This window comes from Sparus aurata, chromosome 21, assembly GCF_900880675.1.
Source record: "Sparus aurata chromosome 21, fSpaAur1.1, whole genome shotgun sequence".
NCBI lineage: Eukaryota > Metazoa > Chordata > Actinopteri > Spariformes > Sparidae > Sparus > Sparus aurata.
In genome coordinates, this window is record NC_044207.1 from 29,210,394 (window position 1) to 29,234,695 (window position 24,302).

General features: G+C 41.2%; 1 protein-coding gene and 3 non-coding genes across 7 annotated transcripts in view; 3 read left to right on the plus strand and 1 right to left on the minus strand.

Moving 5' to 3' along the window:
- Window positions 1-24,302, minus strand: part of LOC115571900 (ATP-dependent 6-phosphofructokinase, platelet type) — a 29,353-nt gene that overhangs the window by 3,569 nt on the left and 1,482 nt on the right. Inside the window, exons 2-18 of one of the 4 annotated variants that reach the window (XM_030401525.1) lie at window positions 20,418-20,491; window positions 18,917-18,994; window positions 18,223-18,412; window positions 17,963-18,128; window positions 17,607-17,651; window positions 17,236-17,344; window positions 14,473-14,568; window positions 13,724-13,816; window positions 13,485-13,610; window positions 11,738-11,802; window positions 11,341-11,410; window positions 9,053-9,199; window positions 7,186-7,256; window positions 6,522-6,609; window positions 5,245-5,397; window positions 1,938-2,102; window positions 375-436 (exon numbers count right to left, since the gene is read on the minus strand). In XM_030401525.1, the coding sequence (XP_030257385.1) occupies window positions 375-436; window positions 1,938-2,102; window positions 5,245-5,397; window positions 6,522-6,609; window positions 7,186-7,256; window positions 9,053-9,199; window positions 11,341-11,410; window positions 11,738-11,802; window positions 13,485-13,610; window positions 13,724-13,816; window positions 14,473-14,568; window positions 17,236-17,344; window positions 17,607-17,651; window positions 17,963-18,128; window positions 18,223-18,412; window positions 18,917-18,994; window positions 20,418-20,491 (1,798 nt within the window). Of the gene's footprint in view, window positions 1-374; window positions 437-1,937; window positions 2,103-2,843; window positions 2,997-5,244; window positions 5,398-6,521; window positions 6,610-7,185; window positions 7,257-9,052; window positions 9,200-11,340; window positions 11,411-11,737; window positions 11,803-13,484; window positions 13,611-13,723; window positions 13,817-14,472; window positions 14,569-15,947; window positions 16,044-17,235; window positions 17,345-17,606; window positions 17,652-17,962; window positions 18,129-18,222; window positions 18,413-18,916; window positions 18,995-20,417; window positions 20,492-24,302 lie in introns of all 4 variants that reach the window. The other 3 variants (XM_030401528.1, XM_030401529.1, XM_030401527.1) reach the window with 3 other exon arrangements.
- On the plus strand, window positions 15,040-15,131 carry trnar-ucu (transfer RNA arginine (anticodon UCU)). The gene is given in 2 exon segments: window positions 15,040-15,076; window positions 15,096-15,131. It is a non-coding gene; the product is annotated as a tRNA-Arg (tRNA).
- Window positions 16,323-16,417, plus strand: trnar-ucu (transfer RNA arginine (anticodon UCU)). Its single transcript has 2 exons — window positions 16,323-16,360; window positions 16,382-16,417. It is a non-coding gene; the product is annotated as a tRNA-Arg (tRNA).
- Window positions 16,838-16,931, plus strand: trnar-ucu (transfer RNA arginine (anticodon UCU)). The gene is made up of 2 exons: window positions 16,838-16,874; window positions 16,896-16,931. It is a non-coding gene; the product is annotated as a tRNA-Arg (tRNA).

Here is a 24,302-nt window from a genome sequence, read left to right on the forward strand (position 1 = left end):
TTTCCACACACCTTCGTCCTGCTGGGAGCTTTTAAACAGCGTGATGGTGCAGTGGACTAAAATAGCCTCGACGGACGACGCGAGGAACAACGTGTGTGAGGTCGATCAGCTGTCAGAGGTACGAGTAGAAATACAATAAAAGATATCAACAATAACGTATCGCAACATGTAAATAATCTGTCATAAAATAATAAATGTTTTTTCTCTCTTTTCATTGTTTGCTCCCTCAGTCAAACACTCACTCACTCATGAAACATCCCACAGGCTGCACAGTGTGTGTGGAAAGGTAATGTCATGGAAAAACAGCTGTGGCTCAGAAATGCATCATAAAAACAGAGAACAAACAGTCTGGTATTTGAGTATTTGAGCCTCACCTGAGCACCAAGCCTCTCTGGATGCTCGTCTTCATCTTCTGCGTCAGATGCTCCACGTTGGCCTGAAAACACAGAGCGAAGCCTCACATCAAACCGGAGCGATGGCGGCCTGCGACCTGCACGAGCAGCCGATCCAGCCACAAATCACACGCCTCCGTCTCAACACTCCCCGGGAATAGAGAAGTGCAGGGTGGAGTTTGAACCACCAGGGGGCGCCATGATCAGTATTTCTACACTCCTAATGAAGCCAAGAGGGGTTTAAATACAGCTTTTGATTCCATTTATCATCATTTCTGTCTTATCAGGATATAAAAACAATCCCAATAAAATATTTCTCCACTCTTGAGCAGGAATGTGTGATAAGATAGAACAGCTGCTTAAAAACATCTTATAAAAACAGAGGGAGAATAATTATTTTACCAACAACCAAATTAAACTAAATCAAAAATAATGAAAAAAAGAAAAAGTATAGAAGTACAATGGCGCTCACACATGACAGTAAAATAAAAGGTGCTGTATAAGATTGCACTTAATGAGATAAATAAAGTTGTAAAGAATGTAATGGAGTTAAAGTTTGTGTGTTTGGCTTTTCTTAGGCGACACGTACACAAGTATTTATTAGAAATATTAGAAAGTATTGATTTTTTCTTTTTGGTCATTTTTTGTTCGTAGGGAAAAAAAGGTTTTGCCAGAATAAAGTTTCCCTTCTGTGAAAAGTCTGGAGAAAAAAATAATCAGGAGAATTCTTTATGAAACTGAGTGTAAAAATGATTTCAGGAAGATTGTTTTTTCCTTCCATGTGCAAATTCAAGGGAAAAAAACACATGTGATTAAAATAAAGGGAAATTTTTAAAACATTTTTTTTCTCTCAAATTTTTTTCCAACTATGAATCACACATGAATAAAAGAAAAATAAATGATTGTAAAAATGTTTTTTCACTCTGTTTTAAAAAGAAAAAGAAAGTTTTTGAAGGCCTTATTTTTCGGGAAAAAAAGATGTAATTTGTCCCTCTGGGCTTCTGTAGTTTTCACTGATTACAGAAACAAGGAATTTTGGAAACAATAACACAGCAACATTCACTTCTTATGTCTTATTGTGTGTGTAGCATTACTATCAAATGTGGACATCACGATATTTCTACATCCGAGTTTGACATTTCTGTTTTAAACTCTGTTTTTAAAGTTACCTGTACAGGTGTTTGAGGCCTCGATTTGACGCAGTAACAACATAAACACGGCGCTCGCCTTGACGCCTCTAATCGCGCTGACCTGATCTGTGTTGATGGGATCTGTCTCTCATGGAATGAGTGATGCTGCTCAGAGGTTATTAATACTTTGCTTCATACGCAGAGCTGTAATCTGGGTCACCTGCACACTCCTGAAACCTCCAGACAGAGGCAGCGATGACCTGATGAAACATGCTGCAGTGCTCACGTGTGATCTGTGCTGCTTCAACACAGCCAGAGCTTCAACTCCTAAATGTTGCATTATTAAACAGCTTTACTAAATATATAAATAAAGTTTCACAACGTCATTTTGCTGTAGGCAGACTGCGTCTCTGACCTGCAGGTCCCGGATGTCAAACGGCTCCTCGTAGATGTAGACCGTGTCGGCGCCCGCGGCCAGACCGCCAACAGTGGCCAGGTAGCCGCAGTAGCCCCCCATGGTCTCGATGATGAAGACCCTCCGCTTGGTGCCGCTGGCTGACTGCTTGATGCGATCGCATGTCTGCGTCACACAAAGATTTACCAGTTATTACCAAGCAACATGCTAGATTTGTTCACTACATGCAACAGCAAAAGGAAATCATTAAAGTAGAGCTGCAGTGATCATGTCAGTTCATCAATTATTCAATGAACAGATTTTAGATGGAGAATGAATCAGATCAATAATTAAGTGAAAACACTTTCACATTTGCCCGCTTCAGATTCTCAAATGTGGAGATGTGCTGCTTTTTTATCTATTTGAATATGAATCTGAAATAAATTGGTGACAATAAAATCTAATATAATATCTGAAGCTGTCACTTTGGACTGTGGATAACTTAAATCAAAATACAATTACAAAAGATAATCAAATTATCTTTATAGACTGAAAAAAATCAAATCAAAACAGTTATGAAAAAACGAAAATGATAAGAATGATCAGCAGCAGCTCTACTTCAGTAGAGAAAGTCAAACAGCGAGTAAACATGCAGTCACAGTTACCTGTCAGAGTCCACACTACAAGAGGAGTGAGATCAAATATTCTGATGCACAGGTTAACTCCTCACTGATTATAGAGCATCAACACACTGACAGGTCGGTGGGTGTTTTATAGAGGAATTAATTAACTTTAAGTTCAAATCACATCAAATAAAATCTGCTGATCTTCCTCACATTATAATTCATTATCAAACAGCTGACACTGTAGAATAACTCCAGCTGTGATTATCTCCTGTTAACATTCTTCTCTGTTCTGGGCGCTTACCTCCACGATGGCGTTGAGGGACGTGTCGGCGCCGATACTGAGGTCAGTGCCGGGCACATTGTTACTAATGGTGGCAGGCAGCATGCACACTGGGATGCAAAACTCCTCGTAGTCGGCCCGGGCCTCGTACAGCTGCAGCAGCGACTCAAAGGCCTGATGGTGGTGGCCGTAATATATTGTTAGACCACTGGGGGGCAACACTGCATATCTGAGAGCAGCTCATTGTGTCCTCGTGTGGGAAACTAGTGTTGTTGTTTTACAAGCTGCTTCATGGTGCGCAGTGGCTCTCCTGGCTTGTGTCCTTCTTTACCTTGGCAACTGATATATATTAATGGTTTACAATACATATGATGCATTAATGTTAGAAATAGTAACTATTTTTGTTATCAAGGAGGGAAAAAAATCAATTCTCAGTTCTTTTCTTGACTGTCACTGGAAAATATTCCTCCTAGAATTAATACTTTTTCTTCCATATCAATAACATTCTGTTTGAGAATATTCATTTAAGTTTGTTTGTTTCAGCTTTGTTTTACAACATCCTGTGTATATTCACAATAACACATGCAATCATTTTGGAAGCGAGTGATTGAAAGATGCAACACTTAATTAAACATTTTTTTTTTAACATTTTTATGTCTTGGTTGCAAATAATGGTACGACTAATAGAGTCGGTTGTCTGGTATTAGTATCTTTTTTAGAAGACTTAATATATATATATAGGCCTACAAGTTTTTCTGCTACTGTCTGGCAAGAAATACCAAAATATCTCCTGCTGTACCACCAGAGACGCCTCAATTCCACCAATAGTTTTAATTCTTAGAATCTGACACAGGAACAGCAAATGAAAACAATCTCCTCAATAAACTAAATGGTGTTTCAGGAGTTTCTCCAATCTTAAAAAAATTGGATATCACAACATATTTGGAACTATTTGGTTTTAATAGAGACACTAATAATCGACTGAGGATTAAAAAGCTGTTTTCTAGCCATCAGCACTTCACCACCAAGGCTGAAGGACAGAAGTACAGGGAGTCCTCTAATGAAACTGAAACCATGGAGATGCAGCTCTGTAACATGTGTGTGGCTCCACAGTGTGTGAGCTACTGGTTGGCTCTCTCCAGGTGACAGAGGGGGCTTTGGCTTCCCGTTGGCTGAGAGGAGATGGGATGGGGGGGGAGTGAGGGATTCACCCTGGCTGACATGTAACGGTGTTGACGCGACAAGATAAAGACTGTGGAGGAACTCGAGAGGCTCCCAGCGATGTTTCCTTTTATGTTCAAGACACGAAGGGCTTGTTTTTTATCTTTTTTAAAATCAGGCATGCAGACCGGTTGAAGAAGAACAAGACTGAGATGTGGACTTCGTTCAGTGATGCTAGACTCCGTGCTCGTGCACACAGCATGCTTACTTACTGTCCAACCACACTGACTCTGTGCCATTTGAGTGGGAGCAAGCAGAGCTTCCCTATTGTGTTGAACCAGATCGCCGTCCGGTCATCTGCTGTTTCCCAAACAAACACAGAGAGGGCTGCACGAACACGCCACGGCCACGCGCAAAAAAACATGCCACAACACGTCACTGCATGCCCAAACACTTACCTGGGACCTCCGCCGACCAGCTCGCCTCCAACAACGACAATCAGCAACAAGGATTTTCTGCTAAATGTGCCGTAATGCAGAATGTGTGGACATTAGCTTCTGTGCTAATTGTGACTGAGTTCAGTAAACTTAACAACTAAACTCAGCTATAATTGATTGATGTCTCGGGGCTGTTATTTCAATCTGTTTTGAGAATATGTTTCCAGTCTGAATTGTCGCGCCTGTGTCTTTGCTTTCATACTTGTACTGTATACTGTACCACTACCAGCATTATGCTACGGTTGTGTTTATGTGAAAGCAGAAGGTCGAGCCTGGAAATTCCGTTTACCTTATAGAAATCCTACCTGTAGGTTTGGCTGTTGAGTGTCAGGTTGCCTGTTTACACAGAAAATATTACAGCCCACTGACACTCCGCAGGTTCTCAAGCTTTTTCTCTTGTGCGTCCAGATTTTGCTCAAACACCAGATTCATAGCCGTAAAAAGGATCTTTGAAAAAGAAACCCACAATTTCAAAAAGGTAAACAAAGAAACATGATTAATTTTGAATTTCTAAATCAAAATATCTGCAAAGATCTGCAACTATTCTAGCAGAGGTTTGAGCTACTAACGATGGCATTTTGACAAAAAGTTATTTGTATTGAAGGAATTTGATGTGGCCCCTTGTTTCTAACTTGTCAACCTTCTGATTGTCATTGCGAGGATGCGAGCTGTTGATCAGCGAAGCCCCAAACTCTTTCAGGCTGGACAGAGTGTGTGTGAGGCTACAAACACACACATACGCTCTCTAACCCAGCCACACTTACATCAGTAATGGCATTCAGAGCCGTGTCTGAGCCAATGCTGAGGTCTGAACCGGGTATATTGTTGGACACGGTGGCGGGGACCATAACCATGGGCACACAGAGCTCGCTATATTTGTCCCGCGCAGAAGAAAGTTCCAGTAATCCCAAGTAGCCCTGCAGCAGTGAGAGCCATTGGTTGTTGTTGAGGATGTACAGAACAAGGGAGTGAGGTGCTGTAGAAACGTGAAGAGGCCTAACGCCAAGGTGTGGACAGGAGGACAAAAACATGGTGGGAGGAGCTCTTTGGATGCAGAATGTTTCATCTTCTTCACCAGCCAGTTGCCAATGAGCTCAGAAGCCAAAGCAAAGAGCCAAACCAAAGAGCTAAAAAAGTCAAAAGCGGAAGCTGGGTGGGAGATGGATCTAAGCAGGATCAGAGACAGTAATGGCGGAGGGAACAGACGAAGGCCTGGGAGGAGTTTTACTGGTAGGAGAAGCCAAGAGGAGAGAGCCAGACCAATCACGAGGGACGGTGAGACACACAGGAGGTTGTAGCTCCACACAGACAAAGACAGGGAGGGAGACAGTGTTCGTCTTCTGACCAAGCTGATAAAGTCAAAATCTGTACTTTGGAAAATGTACTTTTCATGTTTAATTTATTTATTTACTGTTTAATTTTTTTGTTGTATCTAATTTCAGTTCCATAGAAGGTACAATATTCACACAAAATGTAATATCAGACATCTCTTCACTGCTCTGCTTAATATTAAATTCATCTTTTGGTTAATGACGTTTTTTATTTACTCTAATTTGAGTGTTTATACACAAATCATCCCATGGTTTGGCTTTGCAGCTTGGCCATCAAGTATTAACTGTAAATGGACGGACAAGGAGAGAGCCTATAACATTTAAATGTGTCTCAGGTGTGTTTTTAGAAAAATGGTTGGAAGTTAAGACATGTATTGCAACTTGAAATGCTGTATAGGGTAATCAGTGGCAATGAAATGGACTCAACAATAATGTTAAACAACACAATATGCACAACACTGATTGGCAGAACAAAAAGGCTGAAAATCATTTATCATCGTTTATCTTTTAACAATATTCAATAATTCTCATTTCATTTAAGTATCAGTAGCTTTATTGAAAATACAAACAGTACAAAAGAAACATATCAAAATTATGAAGAAATACTAAAACAGCAGGCTTGTTTTTCTACGTTTTCCACGTGATGAAAATATTGTGAAATCTAGATTTTAAAAAAGCCATTATACTGAAAAATAAAAAAAGTTACATACCTCAAATCCTCCGATGACGAGCAGGGCGTTGATGTTATGGATCCTAATCTGCTCAGCGATCTTGTCCAGATGTTTGCCGGGAAGAGTTCTAGCATAAAGAAAGGAAACATTTCAATAATCAAACAATCTTCCACTTCATTCTTGTTTAGCTGATGTTTTTATTGAGCTAAGATGAGATAAGAAGCCCCTGAGATTAGTTTTTTGAGACCTGCTCTGATAGGATTAAAAACTGTAACCAGCTCACTACTATTATCTACAACTTCTTTCTATTTTATTTTCTAGTGATCCATTTGATAAGTTTGATCTAAAAGTTTTCCTTCCTGTGTTTATGACTTCAGGAACACAAGTTTTGACAGTTTTGAGTGAAGAAAAGTTATCAAAAGAAAAATGAGTGAGAATTATTATTTATTTTTTTTTACAAGTTTTGAAATGTTCTCCTTAACGGAAAAAAAAAAAACCCAGTTTACATGAAAAAAAGAAAAGATTCCTCCAAAAAAATGGGGGGAAAATTAAGGAATTTTTGAAAATTATGGAACTTTTTTCACCAGTTCTCAGGTCATAGACTCAATACAAAGATAAACCAATAGATCAGTTGTTCATCACAGCTTCTGTAATCTACAACACAATCATAACAAATGAAACTTTTTCTTCCACGTCAACCTACCGTTTTGTCCCTAGCAGGGAACCTCCCTGACCAGTCCAACCACCGACATCTCCCCATTTGATCTCCTTGATCTGATTTAAAAAACAAAAAGAAAACTGCGTTGTAATTATTCACATTTCATTAAGTTTACTATGAAAGTACAACCCTGACTACAAAGAAATTTGGAACGCTGTGTTAATGTAAATTAAAACATATGTAATCATTTGTAAACAACTCTCGCCGTCATACAGGTGTTTTTGGAGCCTTCTACAACTTTTTCTTTTCTCCTGCTCCTGTGTCATCTTGTTTGAAATGCATTGATGGCATCAAAATGACATTAAGCATATACACAATATAAAAATCTGTGAAGTTGATGGGGTAAAACAATAAATATATTGTCTTTGTACAGTTTTCATAGAATAGAATAGAATGCCTTTATTGTCACTGTACACAATGTACGATGAGATTAAAAGAAGCCAACTCCAGTAGCAGTGCAAAAAATAGTGTAAAGGATAAACAATATACAATATAAACATATAACATAGAGTAATGGTACAAAATTTGAGTAAATGTTTAAAAGAGGGAGAAAATTATTACATTCTGTTGCATTTGTTTCGTCCAAACTTTTTTGGAATCATGGCTGTACTTAACTTCAGTATTTAGTTGTGTTGATGTTTACGTGATAACACACAGATCGACAGACGTCACAGTCACAGAATCTACTGGATCAATCTGATACAGAAAAAAAGTCCCTTGAAATCTTATCTGGACTAAGAGGGACACTGATTTGGGGAAAAGAAAATGTCGCTGCAAGTTCTTTAAATGCATTCAGCACGGCAAATAAAGTGCTACTCAAATCGATTGTAATGTGTGTTACTGTGCCAGTGTAGCTACATTTAACTGGCAGCTCCAAAGTAATCAGTGTCCTACTTAGCTCGGGTTTTAGCTCGGGATCACAGCTTCACTTTTCAATCATTCTAATCCCTCTATAAGAGAACTCGCCTCTGGGCTTTACTGCTTTCAACAGGTCACTGCTACTCTCTGCATGGCTGTAAAAGGGTGTGCGTGTTTGTAGAAAGCGTAAGTGTAACAAGAAGCAAACAAGTAAGGCAAAGACTATGCGTGTGTGTACAGGCCTACATGGTATTGCTGCTGTGGGAGAGGAGTAATTGGCTTACAGTAAGCAGCATTGTTTATCTGGACACACTTAAGTCTTATCACAGAGAGGAGAGTCACCACTACTTCCTGCTCCCTTCTACTGGTCAGTCACGTCACTATGACCTCCAAGGAATGTAGCTCAACTCTATTGTTTACTCTGATTAATGAGTGCTGGTAGTTTTATGCAAGTTAACAGTCGCATGCACGGACTGAGAGTAGAGTTTACTTCTGGATCACTGAGGAATGCAGGAGCCAAAGTCACAGTATTCAGATGTGAAATGCAATAAAGACATTTGTGATAGAGAGGCACAGAGTGAAGGGCAGACCGATCACGTTTTAAGATATGTTAACGTGTCGGCAGTGACAAGTTCAGGCGAGTTAAGTTCTGCACAGACATGAGTAACGTAGCAGCACGGAGCTACAGTGTACACAGCATGACTGTAATATTTATTTAAGATGAACTGGAGTTCTCACAACGCTGAGATTATTGCGCAAGATCAAATGAATACAGGCTTCATTACTGAACTGTATTTGCAACTCTGATATATTAAAACATTACATTTAAACTAATATAAGAGTCAACAATTTAATTAATTGCTGCAGTGCTAAGTTTTTAGTTTGAGTGTTGGACTGTTGGTCAGACAAAACGAGTCATTTAAAGATGCTGCTTCACATCTCACCGATCATGTGACGCACACCACATAGTTGTATGTATTAGTTTCAGTCTCACCTGTCCCTTGTAGAATCCCTCGAATCCGTCGCTGACAGCAAACATCTTGTGGCCTTCAGTGATTCCCACTCGGACCGCGGAGCGCACGGCGGCGTTCATACCTGCTGCCGGGGCGCCGACGTTCAACACGGCCACGTTAAAGGAGCTCTGTGGGGGACAGAGAGCAGCAGTCACACACACACACACACACACACACACACACAGAGCCAAACCTGGCAGTTCTGTACAGTACGGCCATATGCTCCAATCCCCCCAAAGCTCTGTCACATTTAAAAGCATCTTCACACCTCGTGTGAATCTTACATTCAGGGTAAAATCACAGCATGTACGATGCTTGTTTTGAAGGAGATGGTATATCAGCAACTTTGGGAGGCAATGAAGACTTTCTGTAGCAGACATGATGGAGACTAATCAGACTCTTTGCTGTTTCTTTTTTACTTTTAACCACCACAGCATTATACTGCAAATTAAGTTTATAATCATTCTCATGCCTCTCATGACAGGTGGTCTCCACTGCCTGATTATACCATCCATGTCTCATTAACTGTAGCCAGGCAAGACTTTGCCTCAGAGCAGCATGGCAGCAGGCAAAGATTACCTCGCATGCAAGAAGCCACATGCTGCTAAAAGACGCAGTGAAGCAGCAGCTGCTTTCTCATGACAACAGGAAGTATCAACGCTCAAATGCAAATCCTCATAACTTAACAATGTTATCTTGCCTTTAAAACTTTGATTGTCCGTGCTACTTGTTGCTGAGTGTAAAATATTCCAGCGCACAATCCAATATTGCTGCACAGAAACTTATAACTCCTAAAATCAAAGTGCACATTGTCCATATTTCAGTTGAAGACCATGAAGTTGTGTGTATCAGACCCACATTTGAATGCAAGCCTCATACACTCAGCTACAAAGGCCTCATTAGTATTTGGTAAGGTTTTCCTCCTGCAACTTTAAGGAGATAATTGAGGCCATGGACTGGAGTAATGAACAGGAGGACAATGTGGAGACGCTCAAAATGGACAGGCGTCCAACTCTCAGCTGCTGATGAACTCAGATATATAAAGATAAATCTATTTACTCCATTGAAATGTACAATTAAAACTGATAAACTTTCTTCTGCTCCGAGTAACACTTTGGAGCAGGTAAAGCATAAATGCTCACTCGCAAGGATGGTTTTCCGCTCCAGAAACCATTCTGTGCAAGAGCATCTCATACATGTGCAGGTATTGAGAATAATTACAAAACAGAGAGGAGCTCCATTTCACACACTTAATTAAGTCCTTTGACTCTTGTTCAATGCAGCCAACTCAACGTCTTCTTCCTCTGAAGCATTTGGAAATGGACTTGTTCTTTGATGAACATGGCAACAGTAGTAGATTTGAAGTAATCTTGTCAGCCCTACACAATGTGTTGGCAACTAAACCCAGTCACATAAATGCAAATCAATCATATTTACTGCTCCCCGAACCTGTTATAGCTTTCATTTCTGCAGCCACTGTCCACTTTGAACAGCGAGAGCATGGAGCCTGTCCAGTCTGAGCTATGAGTGAACAAAGACTCCTTCAGACTGCACAGACTTGACATGTAACTGTAAGGAGGACTACTTCAGGTTCATTTGAAGCAGTTCAAAGCAGACGGTGTGATTGTCCTCGACAGCAGGACTGATGGGACGCCTTCACCGGAGCACTACAGCAACCCTTTGCAGGTCTACACTTCTAAGCAGAGCCATGAAGAAATAAGCCATGACAGACATAGCAACAGATAATGAGCACTGACGCTGTCATTTTGTGGCACTGTGTTACCATAACAACAAATGTAGTTAGGATTTTTGTCTCTGTAGCGAAACGTTAAGACCATAAATCAAATCCTTATATTTTCATGTGAAATGTTATCTCAGAAATCAGAAGTCAAAATGATTAGGAACAAGTTCAAAAAGGTCTAAACTAGTTGCTGAAAAGCTGATCTACTCTGCGAACTACGCCTGCAAAAGCTGACATGAAGCTTGTTCAGCTGCAGCCTCACTACTCATCACATACACTGATTCGCTCTTCATCACCCGCCTCCTCCTCTCCCTCAGGACAGAGACAGTGACAGAAAAACAAACTCTGTTAGTGTCACAAAAAGACTGCAGCACCCACAAGGCACCTAAACCAGGAAGTACCTTATGCTACCGTGCAAGTCTCAGAGTCACTGGTGGAAAGATACATCAGAAGAATTAAAACTGTGATCATCTTACTCATCGATACAATCATTGTTTTGTTGTTTTATTTGGCTGTAATGGAACTTACATTTGGGAGTTCAGAATCTGCTTTCCGGTGGGAGAGGAGTCTGTAGGTGCTCAGATTGTTTTCAAAGCTCCTGCACATAAAAGATATGGAAAATAATGTTAGCTACAATGGATGTCGGCTCTGTTGCCGCTGTAGAGTCAATCAGAAATCAATGGAAACACAGTTAAACCAGGGCACACTGCCAAACAGACAAAAGACCAAGTGCTGTTTGTAATCTGTGAAATATTGTATATCACACAGACCCTCTGATGAGCTGGTGGGGAAAGTAATGAAACGATTCAGTGCTGCTAGCTCTCTATCAGCTGCCACCTGCCTAATAAACTCATCTGTAGACAGCTGAATCTTAGATAACGTTGAAATATTTGATCATATCAAAGTAGCTAAAATTACATATTACCTGCCACGCAGTCTCACAGCCTCTTCAAATTTCTTCTCGTCCATGGCCTTCTGTACTTCTTGAGTCTGATGACAAAACATAAAAGATCATCTTCACCATTCATATCAAGCTGTGTCATGTGGTCATTTGTTTTGTTGTGACAGGCTTGTCGTCCCGTCTGTCCGGCAGGTAAAAAGTGGGCAGGGTTTGTAAAACTGAGAGTATCTTGCAAATGATCTGGAGATTTATTAATTGATGGAATGTGAAGCACACTTACTCCAGTACTGAACTTTTTCGCACAATTTTGAGATAGTTGTACTTTAGTATTTTCTGGTACTCTGTACCTCCACTTGACAACATTTTGGAAGTAAATATTGTATATTATATATAAATAATTTGTTGTGTCAGAGCCAAAGTAGCACATTTTTTAATGAAATCATATTTACGCCATTTGGAAAATCACTGAACCAGTAACGTAAAAGTTGTTTCATGTGCAGATGTTGTTGGTGCTATTTATAGTATTACTAACAAAAACGATGTATTTTTTTATAATATAATTTTAAATTATTTCTATATTATTTTTACATTATTGTATTATTGTATTAAATTTGACCAACTAGTTTGGTGTTGTTAGTAGCCCTGCCTTATCCACTGTTATGTTTTCTAATCTCAGCACCATAAAAATTAAATCATTATGGTTGTTGTAATTATTATTGTACCACAATAACATATAAATGAATGTTCAATCACCAATCAGTGAGAGAAGTGGGAGCGACAGGAAGATGCAAACTTTCTGGTGTCGGTTCTCTATTCTGTTGTTTCTGTTCTGGTGCCACTCAGCGTCAAAGTAACGTTAATGTTAGCTAAGGGTCCATGAAAGGTGCCGATGTCGACTTATTCACAGTAGAAACGGACTTCTTGTACGATGTTAGCATGTTTATTATCTTGTGCTTCAGATGATCTGACTTTGCAGGCTAGTTGGCATTAAAACCGGCAGCACTCAGTGTTTACGTGCTGATTTAGCTGACAGCTAGCTAAAAGCCTGCATTCATATTAGCATGTCGCGTTAGCTTTGGTGTTGTCCGGTGAAATAAAACTAAATGGTTCCGTCCAGTTGGATTTAAACTGATGGTTCTCCTGGTCCACTTTGCGCTTCTTCGCGATGGCCATGTTGTCCTCAGTGTATTGATTATCTGTGCCCATCATTCGCTCTGACGTCTGCTAGCCGGCTAGCTGCCGGTGAGCTAAGCCGAGGACGTAAAGAGCGCGCGGTGCGTACGTGTTCCCGCGCGAAGGGGCAAAGGTCACGCGTACGGTGGCGGAGGAGGTCAAAATAAAGCGGAGACGCGCACACTTCACATTATGACAGATGCAGCTTTTTAAAAAGGTTTTAAGGGAAATGACACCCTATGTTTTTGAAGGTAACTGTTAGAAAAACGTGTTTTCATGGCGAAAAACAAAGAATAATTCAAGCTAACAACTGCGATTGTCAGATATCGTTAAGTGCAAATGTGTTGTTTAAACTGTATTTTATATCCTGCTCCTGTTATTGTTTTTATAACGTTTCAGTGTCACAACAACATATTCAGTGTTGTGGATTTTATTCCCACTAGTGCTTACTCTAGATGACACTACTCTTTTAAAATGTCACAATAAAAATATATTTTAACCAGTTCAAGTGATTGATATGCTAACAACTCTTCTGTGACACTGTGTACTCCACAGAAAAGGTCTCTGCATGACTAATGTCACACACACACACTCTTACCATCTGAACACACTCCATAAGTGGGAGTCGAACAGCCTGGTTTCCAACCAGAGACACAACGCAGGCCGGGGTGTTGGTAGAGGCCTCCAGCAACGCCAGCACTGCCTCCACGCCCATACGACTGGCCTGCAAAGGTCATTTAAAAGTCAATACTAAGAAGCAGAATGTCTGTGGTGTTAGTAAAAAAACATGTAAGGGATTTTTTGAGGTTGGAAACTTTTAAAGATATTGTCTCTTACCAGGATCCTGTCAAAGGCAGAGGGGGTCCCACCTCGTTGCACGTGGCCCAAGATGGTGACCCTGGTGTCAAAACCAAGGCAGCGTACAACCAGCTGGATAAGGAGGGAAAGTGAAATAGGACGACAGTGAGGATAAAGTATATAGAAAATGTGCACAATAATGTCCGGTAAAATCTACAATATATCATTATATCTTATCAAACTTAAGTTCAAGAGCTGTAACATTAATCTAAACAAAGAGTTGCTTTCACGACAGTTTAAACATATAAAAACTCAGCTCAGCTCTTTAATAAAGCATTAAAACATGCTTAATTGTCTGTAAGATAACATAATATTTTAAAATTAGGAAACTGCAGAAATAAAAGGGACTGTGCAAGTGTGAAACATTGGAAAAAAACAAAACAACAGATGGAGAAATCATGCAAAACATCTCCTGTCATGTGACCCAGTGCCAAATAATGAGCATGCAGACGGGAACTTGCAAAAGTAAAAAATAAGGGTGCAGATGGTGGGAATGGAATGAAACATTTATTTATTTTTAAATATGCGGATTGGAGAAATATAAGAAAGTGAGTACTTTGGTGAAAAAAGTTGCATGAAAGCATATGAAGATTAAAAAGGAAAAATGACAAATACGACATGAAAAACTGAAGCGAACCAACAGCAAACCATGAAGGGAAAAAAGGTCCATGCTTCTGAAGGAGAGTTTGTGGCTCCGTGACGTGACCAGACTTCCCCACCGTACTTACTTCCTTGATATAATCAGGAGTTATTGCCTTGTTGTGGGAATCTATGGCACCCTCAGCTACAATAATAATGTTCAGCCTTTTCTTATCAGCGCGGTTCTGGAGGAGTATAGAAGCAAATGCATTTCAAAACATGACAGAAAACGTTTTGCATTGCCAAAAGCTGGATCCGGTAATGGAGGATAACCAAAGATCACTATCTGATAAACCTTTGTGTGTTTGTAAAGGTGAGGTGACTCATGAGAAAGGTAACTGATTGTTGAGCCTCATTACCAAGTCGTCAAATACCAACGACCTTAGAGTGATGTTCAACAATCAACTATCTTTCTGTAGAATCACTCACACAACCTTGATGATCACCAGGACATTCTGACATCTAGCTGGTTGTGTTTCTTCAGGAGACACTTGCCACATGTGGGGAAAGATTGACACCACAGCATTACAAGACATTCTGGTACCTACGTCTGGTGGGATAGGACAGAAGGATTAGCTTAAAGCTACGCTGTGGGCTTTTAGTTCAAGCAAACAGTTGACTCTAGAAGTACGTTTGTTTGAATACCCTAGACAACTGGCTCTGTGGCGCAATGGATAGCGCATTGGACTTCTAGTTGAACACTTGAGATGCAATTCAAAGGCTGTGGGTTCGAGTCCCACCAGAGTCGCTCTTTTGTTCGAGAAATATATCCTTGTTTTCCTGCATATTGAATTTTATTATAAACTGTCTCTTTTTTTCTGCTGGTAGGAGCTTTAACTACCTGCTTCAAAGTTTATATGGGTCTTTTCTTACAGTCAATCAGCTGATGTGATTCAGAGGTTGTGGGTTTGAGTCCCGGTTCGAGTTTGTACTGAAGAAACACTCCTGCATGTTTATCTTGCTTCAACATTCTCCTTGAGCTGCCTTGTTGTGGCACCAAGAGCTACAATAATCATGTTCAGCCTTTTTCCTATCAGCACGATTCTGGAGGGATATAGAAGCAAAAGTATTTAAAAGCACAACTTAGAACATTTTCCATCGAGTGTTTTAAAAGGTTAGCAACCAGTGAAATGTTTCCAGCAGCAGGAAGATGTCCTTAAAATGTTTGCTAAGTTTGATTTCCCAACCTAAATACATACTACACATTAGAATCATCCCTTCTGCTGTCAGCAGGAATGTGTCTTGCATCTGAAAATGGAGGTTGTCAAAATATTGTCTCTTTTCCAACACATTTCTTCCAGTATGATTGTTTAAAATGACAGCAAAAGAAATCGCACTGACACCAACAGCTGAAGTTATTTTTTCACCAACAATAAAAACAGAAATCTTCCCTCAGAATGTGGCAAGTGTCTGGACAAGAAGAAAACAGAGAATCACAACACTGAGAGAAAGCTGCACTGAAACCGTCACTGACGTCTGTTTGTCAGACGTACTGATATCCACCAGTTGGTCCAGCTTCTGGTTTTTCTCCCTCTGCGTCAGTCTGAAACTGAGCTCTACTCACATCCTTCACAAAATCAGAGGTAATGGGCTGTCCTTGTCTGTCAATGGCTCCTTCAGCAACTATGATAATGTTCAACCTGGAACCACGAGATCGGCTCTGGACGATAACAAACACACTCAACACATCAAATCCACTGGAAATGTGTCGGGCAGTAGCAGATAATGCAAAACGTGTACTGTTTAAGCTAACTGCTAATATCAATGTCAGAATGTATTGAAGAGGTGTGTGTGTATCTGTGCGTGTGTGTGCGTGTGTGTGTGTGTGTGTTTGTGTGCAGTTGTACAGAAGAGTTAGCTTAAAGCTACGCTGCGGGCTTTCAGTTTATTTAAACAGGTGATTCTACAAGTACGATTGTTTGAGTTTATTAGAAAAGCTGGCTCTGTGGCGCAAACGGATAGCGCATTGGACTTCTAGTTAAACACGATTAAGATGCAATTCAAAGGCTGTGGGTTCGAGTCCCACCAGAGTCACTCTTCTGTCTAAAAATATATCCTTGTTTTCCTGCATATTGACTTTCACTATAAACTACCTCTTTTTCCTGCTGGTGGGAGCTTTAACTACCTGCTTCAAATATTAAAGGGCTCTTTAACAGGTTTTATTTACTGATGTGATTCAAAAGTTGTGTGTTTGAGTCCCAGCAGAGTTGCTCTTGTACAAAGAAAGACTATGAAACGTGTACTTTCTTCTTTTTAAATAGATTCCTGAAGCTGCTGACATGCACATTGATATCCCAAATGGTGGAAAAGAGCTTTTTGCTCAGGAGTTGAACCCCTCCAGCTACCAGTTCACACCCCTTAATGACGGTTCTCAGCGGGACTTGAACTGGCCACCCACTGGTCCCTGCCACAGCTGGATAAGTGGCTCTTTGAGTTTGACCTCTCTAAATAAGTGGCTCTGTGGCGCAATGGATAGCGCGTTGGACTTCTAGTTAAACATGATTAAGATGCAATTCAAAGGTTGTGGGTTCGAGTCCCACCAGAGTCGCTTTTGCACTAATAGAGGCTTTGAGATACTTGTCAACACACTCCTGCATCTTTATCTTTATTATAAACGGCTCCTTTAGTCGCTGCACATCGATTCCCTCCTTGAAATCGGATCTGTCGGACATAGTACGATGTTTGGAAGCCGATCAATCTGTGTGACTTCTATACATCAATCCTGATTACAAACGGGCTCCTTTAGAGATGTAATTAAAAGGTTGTGGGTTCGACTTGATGTCAAAGTGTATTACTACAGTGTGTGTGTTCGTCTGAATGAAGGTGTGTGTGTATGTGTGTGTGTGTGTTACCTCAGACAGTTTCTGACACATGCTGTCCTCCCAGCCGTCTTCAGGAGGCATTTCTGGGATAAAAACCCAGTCGGCACCGCATGCCAGGGCACTGACCAGAGCCAGGTATCTGCACACACACAAGCATCCAGCCACACACACATTTTAATAGTCGGAAGTCATCAATATCATTACTATTGAGTGTTTTCACGAAGCCATGGGTCATTCAAAGCTTAACATATGCTTTAAAAAAAGAGTGTGAGGATTCAAGTTGAAGTTGGATGAAGATGTTTGCAGTAGATTTGACTTTAGCATTTCAAACTTGTAAATAAATGTTCTCATGGTGTTTTAATCTCTCGCTGATGTACTCTGACACAAAAGGAAGTACATACCCGCAGTGCCTGCCCATGACCTCCAGCACAAATGTCCTCTGGTGGCTGGGAAAGACAGAGAGAGAAACACAGGGAATGTCAGAAACAAGGAAAAGCACTTATCAGTGAAACCCTGTGGACTGATCTGCTGAAACGGGTCGGCACAGGACAGACACAGAAACCTTCAGTCTTATCTAAATAGGACATGTCTTTAAGGTTTGGAGAGACTCTGACAGGTCTGTGAAAGTTATCTCGTCTAACAAGCCAGCCTGCTATAGGGGCTTAACCTCCTTACGTCTTATCTTGCTATGTCTTCAGTTTTTTTTTTTACTTCTTCCTCATCTACTCGTCTCATCACCTTTAAGGGATTTGTTCACCTCTGAGCGGTGGTCATGATGGCGTCCACCACCTCGATGATCCTGTGCAGCGCCGAGTCGGTACCGATGGTCATGTCGGTGCCGCAGAAGTCGTTGTCGATGGAGCCCACCATGCCGACAATGTGGAGCTCAGAGTTTCTGCGGGACGCTTCCTCGTCGATCAGACCTGAAAAACAAGTCAGGGCGGGAGATGAGTTCTCTGTATGTACCTGTAGAGTTACAGCCGTGTGGTGCGTAAAGGAAAAGCAGTGAGCAGCCACCTTGCTGGAGGAGCTCATCCAACAGGCCGCTCCACTCCTCTCTGAACAGGTTGGCTCCGGTCAGGCTGCCGTCTCCACCAATCACACACAGGTTGGTGATGCCGCGCTGCACCAGGTTGTGTGCGGCTTTCAGGCGACCCTCGTGGTTACGAAACTCTTTACAGCGGGCGCTCCCGATGACCGTGCCACCCTGAAGGACACATACATTAAAATCTGAAATCACATTTTTTCTCTTCTGCTGGCTCGATTCTGGTTTCATACTTTAAGATCACATTGTTGTGGTATTGAATCTTTTATTCAGGGCAGCATGGTTTCCCTGTTGCACTTTAAATAATGAATGTCAGACTACAACAAACAGTGAAAAGGTCTAATTCAATCAGACTCGTTTGGCTCAAAGCTAAAGGCTTTGCTGCTGAGTCACTACCAATGTTCCTCACACAGCAGATATTCTGCTGCGTCGGTCTGAGCACAAATACTGCTGCTGCTCTGTCAGAATGCATTTACACATGACATTTCACGGTGCTGAAATATACAGCAGCAGTTACAACATTAAGACGAGACCAAGCCTTTAAATGACACGTGAACGTTTACAAGGTTCAGCAAGAAAGAAGAGGAAATATGAACAGTTTAATCATCCCGTTACGACTGTTTTAAGACAGTGTGCCTTTAAACAGCAGCAGAAAGCTCCGCTCACCACTTGCAACATGCTCGAGACACTTTCCCACGTCGCCTCCTTGATGTTGTCGCCCCCGTCCACCATCCCCTGGTACCCCTGAGAGGAGAAACAAATATGATGAGTGTTCACCGGACCCTTCACGACTAAAAACCTAAATTCAATTTAGAACGACATCCAGCAAACACTCATATTTAAGAAGCTTTAACCAACAAAGTTTCAGCTTTTTTTTTGGTATCAAGCTGTTGATCCGGTCGGCAGATATTTCAGAACTTAAATTAAATGACATTAACGACCACCTGTTCTCTTCTTAAATGTCAATATATTTTCTGTTATCTTTCCTCCTCTTTGACAGTAAACTGAATATCTTTGCGTTGTAGACAAAAGAAGACCTTTAAGGAAACACTGAACAACATTTTTCACCATTTTATAGACCAAACAATTAATCCGTTACTCAGGAACACAATCAACAGATTAATCAGCAATGAAAACAATCATTACTTGCAGCCCTTGCAGCCAGCTGGAGTCCAAACCAAAAATAAATGGTGGCACTTTGCTGTCATTACTCACAGCCCAGTGGTTACTCGAGGCTGATGGGGATGGGAGTGCAGACAGTGAAGGATGAAGTCTGCCCCTGGTAATCCAATTATATCCACACTGAAACCAGATCGTCTGTATCTGCCCGTGTCACTGCCATCAGTGGCGTCATGCTGATTAGAAACTGTAAATATATCCTCAGACATTCGATATGGAAGAACTGGATGGAGTTCAGGAGGCAGGGAGTTATTGTTGCTTCTCCTTTTTTGATATTAAATCACTGTGATAAATAATTCTGGTGCAGGTTATCCTTAATTAGTGCCGCACAGGATTCTCTTCATCTTACTTTAACGCTGTTTAACTATAATTAGTAATCAAGACAAACAGTTTACCTGGAATATTAATTATGCACACCTGGGTGGAGATGCCACAGGTTGTTTTTATTTGGCATATGAGAAATGACTTTGTTAGATTCATCATTATCTGTAATAAACGCATTTGAAATGAGGCTTTTCATTATGAACGAGCCAGTGTTCAGGATGGATGCATCAGAAGAATCTGCATTGTACATTCAGCTGATATGAATGCAAATATTTGCCTCACTTCCACTGGGTTATAAATAAAGATGGATCCTATAGGGAATGTAAATAGTTTCCGTCAGAAACAAGGAAGTGTAATTTCCCTCTGGGGACAAATGAGAAAACATGACATGGAGGCGGACCTTGTATAGATGAAGGCGTTAGAGCGCTGCATTAATGTAAACAACACCCAACCAAACTTATCTTAACTTATTTTAACAAATCCAGATTCTGCAGGGCTCTGTCACCACCTGTAAAGTAAAACCAGGTCTTTGGCTCCTGCTGGCTCTCTCAAAGACGACCCCAGCCCAGGTCGTCAGCACTAATCTGTCTCACTGTTGATGTGATGGAAGCTGCAGACTCCCCGGAGGCCCCGTCTGGAGCCCGAGTCATGAGTCACGTCTCACCTCGTGGATGAAGTAGACTTTCGCCCCCACGTAGATGCCCATTCGGACGACAGCCCGGACCGCGCCATTCATACCTGAAGGACGAAAGAGAAGAGTTCTCAAAAAGCATTCTCCTGCCTGTCCTGATGTGTTTGACACAGTATCCATATAGCCAAGGGATGTACATAAACTGAGAATGAAGGATAAAACTTTAGGATTTAAGGCGCGTGTTGTCTCCAGGTTCTGCAGTTGAAATGAGCTGTGACATTTAGTAAGTTTAGTCAAGAATTCAGACTTCCAGGAGGTGTGAGGCGTATTTGTGAGCATCCAATTATCCAGTGAACTTCACACTGCTGTTTTTAAAACATGTAATTCAGGAGTCTTTGCTATACTTAAGTGACAACAGTTTGATCTCTCTGGAGGCAAAACTACAGCCAAACTCTTACATGAAACAAGCTCAGGACACTGTTTTTCTATCATACTCGACCAGCTCAGAGTGCCACTAACAAACCATTTCATTATCAATCAATCTACCCATTATATTTACCATTAATCGATCTTAAAATGTCTGAAAATTGAGAAAAAGTGACGTCTACAAATCTCTTCTTTTGACCAACCGACAGTCCAAAACTCCTGGACTCTTCGTGTCATCATTAATGCCCACAGAAAGCAGCAAATCATCAACCTATCGATTCATTTGACTAATTGCAGCTCCATTTGCTACTCCAAGTGAAGGTTAACAAAGCTTCCTTCTTCCAGTCTTTGGAGAATTTGTACACAGAGACCGAGAGAGAAAACAAGGAAGAGGGAGCGGCAGCAGCCAGACAGACCAGCAGACAGCAGGAGAGGTAAAGAGGTCGAAAGAGAAAGAGAAAGCCCTTGGGGATCTTGTGCCAAAACACAGATGTGTCTGCCGGAGCACTTAGTGAAATTGGCTGACATCCCGACAGTATTGATGGATTAAAAAAAAAAATACAGATATATATATATTTGATGAACAACCGGCTGAGAGACGGTCTGACACTTTGCCTCGGCGCTGTGACCTGCATGCAGATTGAGAGCGGTGATAAAACTTTAATGAGCCTGACGGAAAGACTGGGCGTGGAGACAACAATAAAAAGATCACCGATAAGACAAATAGGCCACACATGAACATTTGTGAATATATGCGTCATTTTTTTAAAATAACCGCTTAATTGTCACGCCTTTTAAAACTTTAATTTCAACCGTCCTTGCTCTTCTTTCATACGACACAAAGATGATGACATGTTCTATATTTCTGGGCTCGCTCTGTGTGGCAGCCTGAGTGCAGCCGAGCAGGCGGCAGGCACAATCTGCCCCTCACAGCCAAATATCCTCCCACGCGACATGCTTTCAAACAACATGTTCCATTCACTGGCGCTCGTCCACAGAATTTGCATGGGCTGTGACTACTGGACGAGGACGACAGCGCTGCATGTTGTCTGTATGAACAACACGCGGTAAAAACATTTCCTAGTTGTGGATTAACACCGAAAAGTTGTTAATCTGAGATCTTTTTGGACGTGTTTCCGATAGTATTCATACCCTTGCCTGTTACCTGAAAGAATTAAATTAAACAGTCCATTTCTGTGACTGCTGCTGCACTCGAGGATGCAGTCGTAACATTCAAATGTGGGTAACATGCATAAACGCACGCCGGAGGGGGGAAACCTCACAGAAAGAGACACAGTGTGCCGGCCTGGATGCGCTCGCAGGTCGCGCTGTACGCTAACGAGCACTGAGGGGGTGAGGTAGTGTTGCTAAGAGACCGGGACGATGCTGATTGGTCGAAGGGGGACCGGCGGAAAACATGTGAACTTGGACAATATGTACAACTTGTACAAAGGAGTCTTATAAAAACAGAATACAGCAAATGAATTCTTAATGGTCGTGAGCTACATGCTTCTCATCTCTGGGCTCCAGCTGAGCTCTCACACTCACAGTTCATGGCACGCTGTGAGAGTTTCCCTCCAGCCTGCCGCAGTGACTAAACATCTCCAGTGTGTGTGTGTGTGTGTGTGTGTGTGTGTGTGTGTTTGTGTGTGTGTGTGTGTGTGTGTTTTCTCCTCAGGGTGGGAGGAAAATTCTGGCCAAGGTTAAAGATCCTCTCCACACATGTACTGAAGGCATACATAATTCTCTAATGTGTGTCCGACATGGTTTCCCACATAAAATCCCATAAAAAAGGCATTTATTCCTTCTCCCTTCATTTAAAAGTTCAGAATAAATGACTAAGTAAAGTCTGGTCTCAGTGTTTGTGCTCTGGAGGCTTCAGGTTTCCACGTCACGCTTTGTGTTTGCTGAATATTGGAGCAGGACTGACTTACAACTTAAAATGTCGCCTCTTAAAAAACAGATTTTCAACGAGCACAGAGAGAATTTACTCTCTACACTCTGCGCATACTGTTCATCCATCTACACAGTGAAATACTTTGAGAATATTCTTTACTGGATACTGTCGGAGGGCTTTTGGCAACTTTAAAGGTGGTCCAGTAACCGTAGCAACAGAGAAGAAGAAGAAGAAGACGAAGAAGAACTATTAAATCATATATATTTGCTTGCAACACGTGAGCCTTTCCTACCCCTAGGTGAGCATTAAATACAGAAAAGGGGAAGATATCTGTCATTTCATCAGACTAGTTACAGATATCAGATGACAAAAATCCCGATAATCCCTTCATAGTAACATCATAAATCATCATTTGTGTGATGTCACTTTTGTTCATTTGATATTTGTTTATTAATCTAGTTTTTGAGTCTGAATTGAACTTGGAAAAAAAACATATTCTAAAAACTAAAATGTTCCTCAGTAAAGCACATACTTCAGTCAAGGTCTATCGTTAAAAAAAGCTCCATCTCACATAAGTAAAGTGATCGAGAAAACATTTCTGTAGTTGTCCCTTTATCCAGATCGACACCAAAAGTTTATGGGGTCTATTCTGGGCCGAGATCCATCCTCCATCCGAGTTTCGTGGAAATCGGTTGAGGAGTTTTTGTGTAATCGTGCTGACAAACCAACAAAGAAATAAATGTGCATGGCTAAAACATCTTAGAGAACCTTGAGAAGCCAGGCAAACACAGATTAGGTCAGAAACCTTATATCAATATTCTGATATTCATAAGAACTGAGCTGTGACCAGTACACTCATGTTTGACACCGTGCATCACTTCGACATTACAGCACCGCTCCGACGTGAAGCTTCGATCATGCCGCCAGGATTAAAACACGCCGTTACACGTTAATACCGCAGAGGCCGACTGTGATACCAGCACGAGAGTGAACAGCTGTGATTCACTGCAGTCAGATATCACATCAGCAGCAGCCTATAGGCACACGGTGTTACGCAACAAGCCAACAATAGCTGTGGTGAACCTCCAGCACTGTGTGAAGAGATAGCAGAGCACCAACCATAGAAGGATGTATACTGTTGGATACGTGTCAGGGTAAAAATACATGTAGGGTGATAATTTAGGATAATTAATTTCTGGAGATATTGCATGATTATTAATCATTATTACAATACAATAATAATGATTTATATAACAGAAATCTGACTTTAAAGGCATGAAATGTTGTTTTTTTATTTGCGTTAATTCCCTTTTTCTTCCTCCATTCACCAGCACATGAGACACGGCTGCATACTTGCTGCTCCTCACGTAGGCTGCACATCCCTCCTGCAACAGGATGTGTCAAGAGGCCAGCACACAGGCCGGAAGTCAACAGACAAATCCTTCAGAATAAAAGCACCGAATCTCAAACTGGGACAGAGCACATTTACTGTGAAAGGGTCACTCGGATGTGAGGTGTTTTGGTCTGGCTAGCTTGACTCTGGTCCTCTCACGACTCATCCTCCGTGATGCAAGACACGTGTTTCTACACATCTA